General features: G+C 41.4%; 1 protein-coding gene across 3 annotated transcripts in view; it reads left to right on the forward strand.

Annotated features, from left to right (window-relative positions):
* Positions 1-16065, forward strand: part of LOC139751360 (phosphatidylinositol 4,5-bisphosphate 3-kinase catalytic subunit alpha isoform-like) — a 230685-nt gene that overhangs the window by 29627 nt on the left and 184993 nt on the right. For all 3 annotated transcript variants that reach the window (XM_071666721.1, XM_071666722.1, XM_071666720.1), the window contains exon 3: positions 19-231. In XM_071666721.1, the coding sequence (XP_071522822.1) occupies positions 19-231 (213 nt within the window). The remainder of the gene's footprint in view (positions 1-18; positions 232-16065) is intronic.

Here is a 16065-nt window from a genome sequence, read left to right on the forward strand (position 1 = left end):
TGTTTTCTTGTCATACAGGTGACATATGGCAGGAGGCGAAGAAATATCCACTATACCGTGTGTTACGTGTGCCTGAGGAGTATGTTTTGGTTGGTGTAACACAGGATGCTGAACAAGAAGAATTTTGGGATGAATCACGTCGCCTCTGTGATTTGCGACTCTTCTCTCCCATACTGAAAATTATGGAACCACGTGGCAGCAAAGAGGAGAAGGTCCTTAACCATGAGATTAGTAAGTGTGTTAAGATTGGTTGTGATTGATGAGTAGTTCTTTAGTATTTTCTTTTTTTTGTAGCTTGATGAATATAAATTGAATTTTTTTATACACTGGTTTGTATGTCAAGTTTTGTTCTTCATTGTTTGTAAATAAGGTTTTGCATTTTATCATAGTGCAATAGTATGCAGTAGATGTGTAATGACTAGGTGTTTCTTCTTTGTGTGACTTCGTTTCACTTATTTTATTTATTTTTTTTTTTTTGCTTTGTCGCTGTCTCCCGCGTTTGCGAGGTAGCGCAAGGAAACAGACGAAAGAAATGGCCCAACCCACCCCCATACACATGTATATACATACGTCCACACACGCAAATATACATACCTACACAGCTTTCCATGGTTTACCCCAGATGCTTCACATGCCCTGATTCAATCCACTGACAGCACGTCAACCCCGGTATACCACATCGATCCAATTCACTCTGTTCCTTGCCCTCCTTTCACCCTCCTGCTCACCCTCCTGCATGTTCAGGCCCCGATCACACAAAATCTTTTTCACTCCATCTTTCCACCTCCAATTTGGTCTTCCACTTCTCCTCGTTCCCTCCACCTCCGACACATATATCCTCTTGGTCAATCTTTCCTCACTCATTCTCTCCATGTGCCCAAACCATTTCAAAACACCCTCTTCTGCTCTCTCAACCACTCTCTTTTTATTTCCACACATCTCTCTTACCCTTACATTACTTACTCGATCAAACCACCTCACACCACACATTGTCCTCAAACATCTCATTTCCAGCACATCCATCCTCCTGCGCACAACTCTATCCATAGCCCACGCCTCGCAACCATACAACATTGTTGGAACCACTATTCCTTCAAACATACCCATTTTTGCTTTCCGAGATAATGTTCTCGACTTCAACACATTCTTCAAGGCTCCCAGGATTTTCGCCCCCTCCCCCACCCTATGATCCACTTCCGCTTCCATGGTTCCATCCGCTGCCAGATCCACTCCCTGATATCTAAAACACTTCACTTCCTCCAGTTTTTCTCCATTCAAACTTACCTCCCAGTTGACTTGACCCTCAACCCTACTGTACCTAATAACCTTGCTCTTATTCACATTTACTCTTAACTTTCTTCTTTCACACACTTTACCAAACTCAGTCACCAGCTTCTGCAGTTTCTCACATGAATCAGCCACCAGCGCTGTATCATCAGCGAACAACAACTGACTCACTTCCCAAGCTCTCTCATCCCCAACAGACTTCATACTTGCCCCTCTTTCCAAAACTCTTGCATTCACCTCCCTAACAACCCCATCCATAAACAAATTAAACAACCATGGAGACATCACACACCCCTGCCGCAAACCTACATTCACTGAGAACCAATCACTTTCCTCTCTTCCTACACGTACACATGCCTTACATCCTCGATAAAAACTTTTCACTGCTTCTAACAACTTGCCTCCCACACCATATATTCTTAATACCTTCCACAGAGCATCTCTATCAACTCTATCATATGCCTTCTCCAGATCCATAAATGCTACATACAAATCCATTTGCTTTTCTAAGTATTTCTCACATACATTCTTCAAAGCAAACACCTGATCCACACATCCTCTACCACTTCTGAAACCACACTGCTCTTCCCCAATCTGATGCTCTGTACATGCCTTCACCCTCTCAATCAATACCCTCCCATATAATTTCCCAGGAATACTCAACAAACTTATACCTCTGTAATTTGAGCACTCACTCTTATCCCCTTTGCCTTTGTACAATGGCACTATGCACGCATTCCGCCAATCCTCAGGCACCTCACCATGAGTCATACATACATTAAATAACCTTACCAACCAGTCAATAATACAGTCACCCCCTTTTTTAATAAATTCCACTGCAATACCATCCAAACCTGCTGCCTTGCCGGCTTTCATCTTCCGCAAAGCTTTTACTACCTCTTCTCTGTTTACCAAATCATTTTCCCTAACCCTCTCACTTTGCACACCACCTCGACCAAAACACCCTATATCTACCACTCTATCATCAAACACATTCAACAAACCTTCAAAATACTCACTCCATCTCCTTCTCACATCACCACTACTTGTTATCACCTCCCCATTTGCGCCCTTCACTGAAGTTCCCATTTGCTCCCTTGTCTTACGCACTTTATTTACCTCCTTCCAGAACATCTTTTTATTCTCCCTAAAATTTAATGATACTCTCTCACCCCAACTCTCATTTGCCCTCTTTTTCACCTCTTGCACCTTTCTCTTGACCTCCTGTCTCTTTCTTTTATACATCTCCCACTCAATTGCATTTTTTCCCTGCAAAAATCGTCCAAATGCCTCTCTCTTCTCTTTCACTAATAATCTTACTTCTTCATCCCACCACTCACTACCCTTTTTAATCAACCCACCTCCCACTCTTCTCTTGCCACAAGCATCTTTTGCACAATCCATCACTGATTCCCTAAATACATCCCATTCCTCCCCCACTCCCCTTACTTCCATTGTTCTCACCTTTTTCCATTCTGTACTCAGTCTCTCCTGGTACTTCCTCACACAAGTCTCCTTCCCAAGCTCACTTACTCTCACCACCCTCTTCACCCCAACATTCACTCTTCTTTTCTGAAAACCCATACAAATCTTCACCTTATCCTCTACAAGATAATGATCAGACATCCCTCCAGTTGCACCTCTCAGCACATTAACATCCAAATGTCTCTCTTTCGCGCGCCTGTCAATTAACACGTAATCCAATAACGCTCTCTGGCCATCTCTCCTACTTACATACGTATACTTATGTATATCTCGCTTTTTAAACCAGGTATTCCCAATCACCAGTCCTTTTTCAGCACATAAATCTACAAGCTCTTCACCATTTCCATTTACAACACTGAACACTCCATGTATACCAATTATTCCCTCAACTGCCACATTACTCACCTTTGCATTCAAATCACCCAACACTATAACCCGGTCTCGTGCATCAAAACCACTAACACACTCATTCAGCTGCTCCCAAAACACTTGCCTCTCATGATCTTTCTTCTCATGCCCAGGTGCATATGCACCAATAATCACCCATCTCTCTCCATCAACTTTCAGTTTTACCCATATTAATCGAGAATTTACTTTCTTACATTCTATCACATACTCCCACCACTCCTGTTTCAGGAGTAGTGCTACTCCTTCCCTTGCTCTTGTCCTTTCACTAACCCCTGACTTTACTCCCAAGACATTCTCAAACCACTCTTCCCCTTTACCCTTGAGCTTCGTTTCACTCAGAGCCAAAACATCCAGGTTCCTTTCCTCAAACATACTACCTATCTCTCCTTTTTTCACATCTTGGTTACATCCACACACATTTAGACACCCCAGTCTGAGCCTTCGAGGAGGATGAGCACTCCCCGCATGACTCCTTCTGTTTCCCATTTTAGAAAGTTAAAAAATACAAGGAGGGGAGGATTTCTGGCCCCCTGCTCCCGTCCCCTCTAATCGCCTTCTACGACACGTGAGGAATGCGTGGGAAGTATTCTTTCACCCCTATACCCTATACCCTATGCCCTATACCCAGGTGAGGGTATTCCCTCAAAGGCCCAGTCCTCTGTTCTTAATGCTACCTCGCTAACGCGGGAAATGGCGAATAGTTTAAAAGAAAAGGTATACATATATATATACATACACATACACACGCACATATACACACACACACACACATATACATATATATATATACATATGATAAAAGTAAGAAATAATTTAGAAAACTGAAACTTCTAGCTTGAAATGAAATGAGAAAATGAATGTCACATAATGGTTCAACCTCTGGCTATGGAAAAGGGAAATGTATAATTTATTTACACAAACGTCAATAGTAGTTCTCATTAATTTAACCACTGTATCAATAAGCTTCAATGTCTAAGCTACATTTTTTTTCCAATTTCACTATTCTCTTGTCAAAACACCATGTATGAAAACTATCACTCCAGTAACACAACTATAAACATTTACTTCCCCTTTAAAAAAGTTCTGGGGAAGTCTGTCTCGATACACTGCGGGACACTCTACCACCTGGCGAGGTTTGTGTTGCAATGGTTCTTGATTCACAAACGTAGTAGCATCACTGGTGGGCGGAAGAACATTCTTGTAACCACAGCAAGGATCACAGTCCGTGCAACTCCATTATATGACTATTACTTATACCTAAACAAATCATGTACTTTACAGACTTCTTTCCATCCATGATTTTATATATGTCCCATACATGCCATTCATTACATATTTTTACATATATTTTTATATGTCCCTGGGGATAAGTGAGAAAGAATACTTCCCATGTATTCCCTGCGTATTTTAGAAGGCAACGAAAAGGGGAGGGAGTTGGGGGCTGGAAATCCTCCCCTCCCGTTTTAATTTTTCCAAAAGAAGTAATAGAGAAGGGGACCAAGTGAGGATTTTCCCTCTAAGGCTCAGTCCTCAGTTTTCAACGCTGCCTTGCTAATGCGGGAAATGGCGAATATGTATGAAAAAAATTATATGTTACTGTATATGCATTATTTTCATATTTTCATGTCATTTACTTAGAACATTATGCACATGAATAGATGAAAGAAATAATCTCATTTTCATCCAAAATATGAATAATAATACAATAGAAATTGTCTCTTGATTGTAAAATTTACTTCAGTACATACCATGTAAACCTGCCTTGATGATATAATTACTCCTAAACACTTCATGTGAGACTGTGATGTATGATATTTTTCCGGTTGTCAACATTTTTATGTTGCTAGTGACATCTGTGGATAAGTTATGGAATCATAAATCATCTGAAAACTTACAGTAAGCAGCTTTTTCTCAGTCTTCTGGGTTGTCTCAGGCTGTTGTGTAGACTATTACAGATGCTTCTTGACTTACAATGGGGTTATGTTCCTATAAACCTATTGTAAGTTGAAAATGTAAGTCAAAAATACATTTAATACTGTATATCTAACCTACCAAACAGCATAGCTTAGCCTAGCGTACCTTACCTTAAACATTCTCAGAACACTTACATTAGCCTACAGTTGGACAAAATCATCTAACACAAAACCTGTTTTATGATATAGTGTTGAATATCTCACGATCATAAAGTTGAAATTTGTAAGTCAAACCATCGTAAATTGGGGGTCATCTGTATACTGGCTTAACGCACTCGAAGGGTTGAATAAGTCTTTGCTCCTCATGAACTAGTAGATGAGTTTTGTGTTAACTTTTGCCCTCTCTGCTGTATTCTTTCAAAGTTCTGCTTCTCCCTCTTTATATTGAATATTGTTGTATACTTATTTTATTTTTATCCCTTGGGATAGGGGAGAAAGAATACTTCCCACGCATTCCTCACGTGTCGTAGAAGGTGACTAAAGGTGACTAGATGAGAAAAAAGGAGAGATAGGTAGTATGTTTGAGGGAAGGTACCTGGATGTTTCGGCTCTTGAGTGAAACGAAGCTCAAGGGTAAAGGGGAAGAGTGGTTTGGGAATGTCTAGGGAGTAAAGTCAGGTGTTAGTGATAGGACAAGAGCAAGGGAAGGAGTAACACAACTCCTGAAACAGGAGTGGTGGGAGTATGTGATAGAGTGTAAGAAAGTAAACTCTAGATTGATATGGGTAAAGTAAACTAGATTGATATGGGTAAAACTGAAAGTGGATGGAGAGAGATGTGTGATTATTGGTGCATATGCACCTGGGCATGAGAAGAAAGATCATGAGAACCAAGTGTTTTGGGAGCAGCTGAGTGAGTGTGTTAGTAGTTTTGATGCACGAGACCAGGTTATAGTGATGGGTGATGTGAATGCAAAGGTGAATACTGAGGCAGTTAAGGGAATAATTGTTGTACATGGGGTGTTCAGTGTTGTAAATGGAAATGGTGAAGAGCTTGTAGATTTGTGTTCTGAAAAAGGACTGGTGATTGGAAATACCTGGTTTAAAAAGAGAGATATACATAAGTATACATATGTAAGTAGGAGAGTTGGCCAGAGAGCGTTATTGGATTACGTGTTAATTGATAGGTGCGTGAAAGAGAGACTTTTGGATGTTAATGTGCTGAGAGGTGCAACTGGAGGGATGTCTGATCATTACCTTGTGGAGGCGAAGGTGAAGATTTGTAGAGGTTTTCAGAAAAAAAAGAGAGAATATTGAGGTGAAGAGAGTGGTGAGAGTAAGTGAGCTTGGGAAGGAGACTTGTGTGAGGAGGTACCAGGAGAGACTGAGTACAGAATGGAAAAAGGTGAGAACAGAGGAGGTAAGGGGAATGGGGGAGGAATGGGATGTATTTAGGGAATCAGTGATGGATTGCGCAAAAGATGCTTGTGGCATTAGAAGTGTGGGAGGTGGGCAGATTAGAAAGGGTATTGAGTGGTGGGATGAAGAAGTGAGATTATTAGTGAAAGAGAAGAGGCATTTGGATGACTTTTGCAGAGAAATAATGCAAATGAGTGGGAGATGTATAAAAGAAAGAGGCAGGAGATCAAGAGAAGGTTGCAAGAGGTGAAAAAGAGGGCAAATGAGAGTTGGGGTGAGAGAGAGTATCATTAAATTTTAGGGAGGATAAAAAGATGTTTTGGAAGGAGATAGATAAAGTGCATAAGACAAGGGAACAAATGGGAACATCAGTGAAGGGGGCTAATGGGGAGGTGATTACAAGTAGTGGTGATGTGAGGAGATGGAGTGAGTATTTTGAAGGTTTGTTGAATGTGTTTGAAGATAGAGTGGCAGATATAGGGTGTTTTGGTCGAGGTGGTGTGTGAAGTGAGAGGGTTAGGGAGAATGATTTGGTAAACAGAGAAGAGGTAGTAAAGCTGGCAAGGCAGCGGGGTTGGATGGTATTGCAGTGGAATTTGTTTAAAAAGGGGATGACTGTATTGTTGACTGGTTAGTAAGATTATTTGATGTATGTATGACTCATGGTGAGGTGCTTGAGGATTGGCGGAATGCTTGCATAGTGCCATTGTACGAAGGCAAAGGGGATAATAGTGAGTGCTGAAATTACAGAGGTATAAGTTTGTTGAGTATTCCTGGTAAATTATATGGGAGAGTATTGATTGAGAGGGTGAAGTCATGTACAGAGCATCAGATTGGGGAAGAGCAGTGTGTTTTCAGAAGTTGTAGAGCATTTGTGGATCAGGTGTTTGCATTGAAGAATGTATGTGAGAAATACTTAGAAAAGCAAATGGATTTGTATGTAGCATTTATGGATCTGGAGAAGACATATGATAGAGTTGATAGAGATTCTCTGTGGAAGGTATTAAGAATATATGGTGTAGGAGGTAAGTTTTTAGAAGTAGTGAAAAGTTTTTATGGAGGATGTAAGGCATGTGTACGAGCAGGAAGAGAGGAAAGTGATTGGTTTTTAGTGAATGTTTGCAGCAGGTGTGTGTGTGATATCTCCATGGTTGTTTAATTTGTTTATGGATGGGGTTGTTAGGGAGGTGAATGCAAGAGTTTTGGAAAGGGGCAAGTATACAGTCTGTTGTGGATGAGAGAGCTTGGGAAGTGAGTCAGTTGTGGTTTGCTGATGATACAGTGCTGGTGGCTGATTTGGATGAGAAACTGCAGAAGCTGGTGACTGAGTTTGGTAAAGTGTGTGAAAGAAGAAAGTTGAAAGTAAATGTGAATAAGAGCAAGGTTATTAGGTACAGTAGGGTTGTGGGACAAGTCAGTTGGGAGGTAAGTTTGAATGGAGAAAAACTGGAGGAAGTGAAGTGTTTTAGATATCTGGGAGTGGATTTGGCAGTGGATGGAACTATGGAAGCGGAAGTGAATCATAGGATGGGGGAGGGGGTGAAAGTTCTGGGAGTGTTGAAAGATGTGTGGAAGTCGAGAACATTATCTTGGAAAGCAAAACCCTCCCTTCCTTGTATTTTAACTTTCTAAAATGGGAAGCAGGAGTCATGCATGGAGAGCTCATCCTCTTCAAAGGCTCAGATTGGGATGTCTAAATGTGTGTGGATGTAACCAAGATGTAAATACTTTTTTTGTACCTGGGTCGACTTGCTGTAATTGGATTGAACCAGGGCATGTGAAGCATCTGGGGTAAACCTGGAAAATTTTGTGGGGCCTGGATGTGGAAAGGGAGCTATGGTTTCAGTGCATTACACATGACAGCTAGAGACCCTCCCTTCCTTGTATTTTAACTTTCTAAAAGGGGAAGCAAGAGTCAAGCATGGAGTGCTCATCCTCTTCGAAGGCTCAGATTGGGATGTCTAAATGTGTGTGGATGTAACCAAGATGTGAATACTTTTTTGTACCGGGGTCGACTTGCTGTCAATGGATTGAACCAGGGCATGTGAAGCATCTGGGGTAAACCAGGAAAGTTTTGTGGGGCCTGGATGTGGAAAGGGAGCTGTGGTTTCAGTGCATTACACATGACAGCTAGAGACAGTGTGAACGAATGTGACCTTTTTGTGTTTTCCTAGCACTGCCTCGCACATGCACGGGAGAAGGGGGTGCCATTTCACGTGTAGTGGGGTGGTGACGGGAATGGATGAAGGCAGCAAGTATGAATATGTAAATGTGTATGTATGTGTCTGTGTATGTATATGTATGTATAGGTATGTCTATGTGCTTGTGTGGGTGTGTATGTATATACATGTGTATGTGGGTGGGTTGGGCCATTCTTTCATCTGTTTTTTTACGCTACCTTGCTATTGCGGGAGACAGTGACATAGTATTATAATAGAAAAAATAGAAATGATAAGATATTTATTCATTATACTTGATGGTCATTTCCCTGACTCCCATTTTTTCCGGGATCCGCATCATTGGGTGACCATGACAAAAGAGTCCCTACTTATTCCTGTCCTTACATGCCTCCCTCGCATACACCATTCCATGCGTTCTTCCACCATTTCCCTCCTTCCAGTATTCCTCCACCCTACATACCCATGTCAAAGGTGATCTTCCTCTCACACCAATGCCTTTAATTGTGCTATTATACACTCTCCTTGTAACCTCCCAGTCTTGCATTCTTTCCATATGCCCAAACGACCTCAAAGTATTACATTTCACCCATTCTGCTACTCCACAGTTCATTCCCTTTGCATTCCCTGCCATACCACATCTCTCATACACCCTTTCATTTCTTTCTTCATTCCATCTAGTCACGCCACATGCTCTTCTCAATTACCTCATTTCCGCAGTCTGGATCTTGACCTCTGTGCCTCATTCCATGTCCATGTTTTGGCTGCATAGGTCAGGGTTAGGAGGACTATGCTGTTCCTTAATCCTCTCTTCACTTTCATACTTTACCCTTCATTATTCTGTTAAGGGACCCAATAACTCTTCTACCTTATACTGCTCTCTCCCTTATCTCTCCTTTCATATCGCTAAGCTTACCCAAGACAACTCCTGAATTCTTAAATTCTCTAACTTCTTCCAGCCCTTCTCCCCCCATATCCAAGGCACAATTTAGTACACTCTTCTTTCACCCTTTATGGTTTGACAAAATCTACACTTTCACTCTATTTCCTTTCAAACTCCATTACTTTACTTTTACTTGCATTTACCTTCAATTGCTTGAGCTTACACACATCATAAAACACAACCTTCTGCAACTCCTCTTCACTCAGCAAACAACACAGTATCATCTGCAAATGGGTTGCCACTGTCCATATCTATCCACCACATTCCATCACTGCACCCTTTTTCCTTAGTTTTGCTTTCATTTCTCTTATCACTCATCCATATATGTATGATTAGAAAGCCATGGTGACTTCACACAGCCCTGCCTCACACCAACATGTATCCCAAAACTTTCGCTCAACTCTCCATCAATTCTTACACAGTTGCTCCTCTTTAGATAATTCGCATCATCCAGCACTTGTGCCCCTACACCATATATCCATAACAAATCCCATAAAGCATTCTGCTTGACTCTGTCATACACTTTCTCCAGATCTATAAAAGTTGCATGCAACTTCTTACCTTTTGTTGAATACTTTTCCAAGGTCATCCTTACTTCAAAAATCTGATCCACACATCCCTACCTTTCCTGAAGCCCCCTTGCTCTTCACTTATTCTGCATTCAGTCACTTCCATCACTATATCAATTAACATTCTCATGTACATTTTTCCTGATGTACTTGGCAGACATATTCTCCCATAATTGCTGCATATAATTGTGCATTGGCTATATCCTAGCCAATGAGGTCGGGGATGCTGTTACTCCAAAAAGTAAAAAAGCTTAAAGTTGGGGAGAGTTGTTGGTTTCAGTACTTCAAGGGGATACTCTAGTTTTACCAGAGTATCCAAGTTTCACCCCACCTTCTGGTGACTTTGTTAGTACACCCCTTAGGGGTGTAACTAAAGGGGGAGATGTTGCCCAACTCCACCAGGCAGTACTTTTAGATTTAGACAAACACCTGAGATGTCCTTTCATGTTTTATTTTTGACAGTTTTGGAGCCTTGCTGCCTTTGGACACACTGTGCTGGAGTTGCTCTCTGTCAGTGACCTGTCAGTGGTGAGGCATAAAAGGCTAAGAAGTGGCATTGGAGTCTATTAGTTATGCCGAGGATTTAAAAAGACAAGCAATTGAGGGTGATATTGCTGAATGGGATGACAAGTGACAGTAAAATGAGGGAGCTTTTGGAGAGGTTTAAAAATTGTAGCTTGGATGTGCTAGGGATTGGTCAGGGTGTGTGTAGTGAAAATGGAAATGATTGCAAATCATGGGAGGGCATGGAAGGAAGTGTGGTACTAAAAGGAATGAGTGAAAATTATCAGGGATTACGGAAAGAAGAATGTGCTAATTCTGCTGTCACCAAGAGTGTGGGAGGGTTTTGCAGAGCATAGATGGAATGGATCAGGAATAGTGTAGGTGAAAGGAAAGATTGGGAATGTGAAGTATGCATGGGTATGTGTAAGTATGTGCTCCCATGAGTATGAAGTAAGGATGAAATGAAGCTGTTCTGGAGAAATATGAATGACTGTATTAGTGCTTTTGAGAATGCAAGAAACATGATCATATTGGGAGATATAGATGCAAAAGTGGGATGTGATGAAATTTTTGAGATGGTTAATGGAGAGTGCCTGGAGTAAGTGAGAATAGAAGTTATCTTGTGGATGTTTGCACTGAACTGGGTTGATTCCTTGCAAACACCTTTTTTCAGCACAGACATACATGGATGAGGAATTATGGAAGTGAACAGCAAATGGCTTTGATTGTTTATGTGGCAGTGGATGAAAGAATAGGAAAGGCTTTGCTAGATAGAGTTGTGAGAGGATTCTTTGTATACCCTGACCATTTTGCAGTTTTTGTGGGTATGAGGTTCAGGTATGGTGTAAGGAATAATGGAGAGGTGAAATGATGGCAAGCAAGATGAATGAAAAATTGATGCAGGGAGGAGTATGAAAGGAAGCTAACTGAAAGCTTAGATGGTGCAGTGAATGTAGAAATGCAGTCATGTGCAAATGAAGTGTATAAAATTTTCAGAGAAATATTATTAAAGGTTGAATTAGTAACTGGATACAAGGTTTTGAGAAATACTATTAAAGGTTAAATTAGTAGCTGGATACAAGTTTTTGAGAAATACTATTAAAGTTGAATTAGTAGCTGGATGCAAGGTTCTGAGAAATACTATTAAAGGTTGAATTAGTAGCTGGATACAGGGTTTTGAGAAATACTATTAAAAGTTGAATTATTAGCTAGATACAAGGTTTTGAGATATAGCACAGGTTGTACCTCTTGCGTCCAGCTACCTAGGGACCAGGACATTACTGGACTACAGAAAATGCCTGAAAACAGAAATTTACCTACAAGGGAACCCATGTAAACATATTCCTGACCCATAGTCTTGCCAGCTCATTCCACATATATATTGCTGTGTTATCAAAGGCAGAACAAAGCTTAGAATAGGAAATAATTTACATTTATTTATTTATTTATTTATTATATGTTGTCGCTGTCTCCCGCGTTAGCGAGGTAGAGCAAGGAAACATACGAAAGAATGGCCCAACCCACCCACATACACATGTATATATACACTTCCACACACGAACATATACATACCTATACATCTCAACGTATACATATATATACACACACAGACATATACATATAGACACATGTACATAATTCATACTGTCTGCCCTTATTTATTCCAGTCGTCACCCCGCCACACATGAAAAACAACCCCTTCCCCCCGCATGTGCACGAGGTAGTGCTAGGAAAAGTCAACAAAGGCCACATTCGTTCACACTCAGTCTCTAGCTGTCATGTATAATGCACCGAAACCACAGCCCCCTTTCCACATTCAGGCCCCACAGAACTTTCCATGGTTTACCCCAGACGCTTCACATGCCCTGGTTCAATCTATTGACAGTACATCGACCCCGGTATACCACATCGTTCCAATTCACTCTATTCCTTGCACGCCTTTCACCCTCCTGCATGTTCAGGCCCCGATCACTCAAAATCTTTTTCACTCCATCTTTCCCCCTCCAGTTTGGTTTCCCACTTCTCCTCGTTCCCTCATCCTATGACACATATATCCTCTCGGTCAATCTTTCCTCACTTATTCTCTCCATGCAACCAAACCATTTCAATACACCCTCTTCTGCTCTCTCACCCACACTCTTTTTATTAACACACGTCTCTTACCCTTTCATTACTTACTCAATCAAACCCCATTACACCACATATTGTCCTCATACATCTCATTTCCAGCACATCCACCCTCCTCCGCACAACTCTATCTATAGCCCATGCCTCGCAACCATATAACATTGCTGGAACCACTATTCCTTCAAACATACCCATTTCAAACATACCCATTCTTGCTTTCCAAGATAACGTTCTCGACTTCCACACATTCTTCAACGCTCCCAGAACTTTGGCCCCCTCCCCCACCCTATGACTCACTTCCGTTTCCATGGTTCCATCCGCTGCCAAATCCACTCCCAGATATCTTAAACACTTCACTTCCTCCAGTTTTTCTCCATTGAAACTTACCTCCTAATTGACTTGTCCCTCAACCCTACTGTACCTAATAACCTTGCTCTTATTCACATTTACTCCCAACTTTCTTCTTTCACACATTTTACCAAACTCAGTCACCAGCTTCTGCAGTTTCTCACCCAAATCAGCCACCAGCGCCGTATCATCAGCGAACAACAACTGACTCACTTCCCAAGCTCTCTCATCCACAACAGACTGCATACTTGCCCCTCTTTCCAAAACTCTTGCATTCACCTCCCTAACAACCGCATCCATAAACAAATTGAATAACCATGGAGACATCACGCACCCCTGCCGCAAACCAACATTCACTGAGAACCAATCCTTTCCTCTCTTCCTACACGTACACCTGCCTTACATCGTCGATAGAAACTTTTCACTGCTTCTGAAAACTTGCCTCCCACACCATATATTCTTAATACCTTCCTCAGAGCATCTCTATCAACTCTATCATATACCTTCTCCAGATCCATAAATGCTACATATGAATCCATTTGCTTTTCTTAGTATTTCTCACATGCATTCTTCAAAGCAAACACCTGATCCACTCATCCTCTACCACTTCTGAAACCACACTGCTCTTCCCCAATCTCATGCTATGTACATGACTTCACCCTCTCAATCAATACCCTTCACCCTCTCAATCAATACCCTCCCATATAATTTCCCAAGAATACTCAACAAACTTATACCTCTGTAATTTGAGCACTCACCTTTATCCCCTTTGCCTTTGTACAATGGCACTATGCAAGCATTCCGCCAATCCTCAGGCACCTCACCATGAGTCATACATACATTAAATAACCTTACCAACCAGTCATCAACACAGTCACCCCCTTTTTTAATAAATTCCATTGCAATACCATCCAAACCCACTGCCTTGCCAGCTTTCATCTTCCGCAAAGCTTTTACTACCTCTTCTCTGTTCACCAAATCATTCTCCCTAACCCTCTCACTTTGCACACCACCTCGACCAAAACACCCTATATCTCCTACTTTATCATCAAACACATTCAACAAACCTTCAAAATACTCACTCCATCTCCTCCTCACATCACCACTACTTGTTATCACCTCCCCATTAGCCCCCTTCACTGATGTTCCCATTTGTTCCCATGTCTGACGTACTTTATTTACCTCCTTCCAAAACATCTTTTTATTCTCCCTAAAGTTTAATGATACTCTCTCACTCCAACTCTCATTTGCTCTCTTTTTCACTTCTTGCATTTTTCTCTTGACCTCCTGTCTCTTTCTTTTATACATCTCCCAGCCATTTGCATTATTTCCCTGCAAAAATCGTCCAAATGTTTCTCTCTTCTCCTTTCACTAATAATCTTACTTCTTCATCCCACCACTCACTACCCTTTCTAATCTGCTCACCTCCCACGCTTCTCATGCCACAAGCATCTTTTGTGCAAGCCATCACTGATTCCCTAAATACATCCCATTCCTCCCCCACTCCCCTTACGTCCTTTGTTCTCACCTTTTTCCATTCTGTACTCAGTCCCTCCTGGTACTTCCTCACACAAGTCTCCTTCCCAAGCTCACTTACTCTCACCACTTTCTTCACCCTAACATTCTCTCTTCTTTTCTGAAACCCTCTACAAATCTTCACCTTCGCCTCCACAAGATAATGATCAGACATCCCTCCAGTTGCACCTCTCAGCACATTAACATCCAAAAGTCTCTCTTTCGCTGCGCCTATGAATTAACGCATAATCCAACAACGCTCTCTGGCCATCTCTCCTACTTACATATGTATGGGAGAGATATAAAAGAAAGAGGCAGGAGGTCAAGAGAAAGGTGCAAGAGGTGAAAAAGAGGGCAAATGAGAGTTGGGGTGAGAGAGTATCATTAAATTTCAGGGAGAATAAAAAGATGTTTTGGAAGGAGGTAAATAAGTGTGTAAGACAAGGGAGCAAATGGGAACTTCAGTGAAGGGGGCTAATGGGGAAGTGATAACAAGTAGTGGTGATGTGAGAAGGAGATGGAGTGAGTATTTTGAAGGTCTGTTGAATGTGTTTGATGATAGAGTGGCAGATATAGGGTGTTTTGGTCTAGGTGGTGTGCAAAGTGAAAATGATTTGGTAAATAGAAAAGAGGTAGTAAAAGCTTTACAGAAGATGAAAGCCGGCAAAGCAGCAGGTTTGGATGATATTGTAGTGGAATTTATTAAAAAAGGGGGTGACTGTATTGTTGACTGGTTGGTAAGGTTATTTAATGTATGTATGATTCATGGTGAGGTGCCTGAGGATTGGCAGAATGCTTGCATAGTGCCATTGTACAAAGGCAAAGGGGATAAGAGTGAGTGCTCAAATTACAGAGGTATAAGTTTGTTGAGTATTCCTGGTAAATTATATGGGAGGGTATTGATTGAGAGGGTGAAGGCGTGTACAGAGCATCAGATTGGGGAAGAGCAGTGTGGTTTCAGAAGTGGTATAGGATGTGTGGATCAGGTGTTTGCTTTGAAGAATGTATGTGAGAAATACTTAGAAAAGGAAATGGATTTGTATGTAGCATTTATGGATGTGGAGAAGGCATATGATAGAGTTGATAGAGATGCTCAGTGGAAGGTTTTAAGAATGTATGGTGTTGGAGGTAAGTTGTTAGAAGCAGTGAAAAGTTTTTATCGAGAATGTACGGCATGTGTACGTGTAGGAAGAGAGGAAAGTGATTAGTTCTCAGTGAATGTAGGTTTGCGGCAGGGGTGTGTGATGTCTCCATGGCTGTTTGATTTGTTTATGGATGGGGTTGTTAGGGAGGTGAATGCAAGAGTTTTGGAAAGAGGGGCAAGTATGCAGTCTGTTGTGGATGAGAGAGCTTGGGAAGTGAGTTAGTTGT

Source organism: Panulirus ornatus, chromosome 11, assembly GCF_036320965.1.
Source record: "Panulirus ornatus isolate Po-2019 chromosome 11, ASM3632096v1, whole genome shotgun sequence".
NCBI classification, from domain to species: Eukaryota; Metazoa; Arthropoda; class Malacostraca; order Decapoda; family Palinuridae; genus Panulirus; species Panulirus ornatus.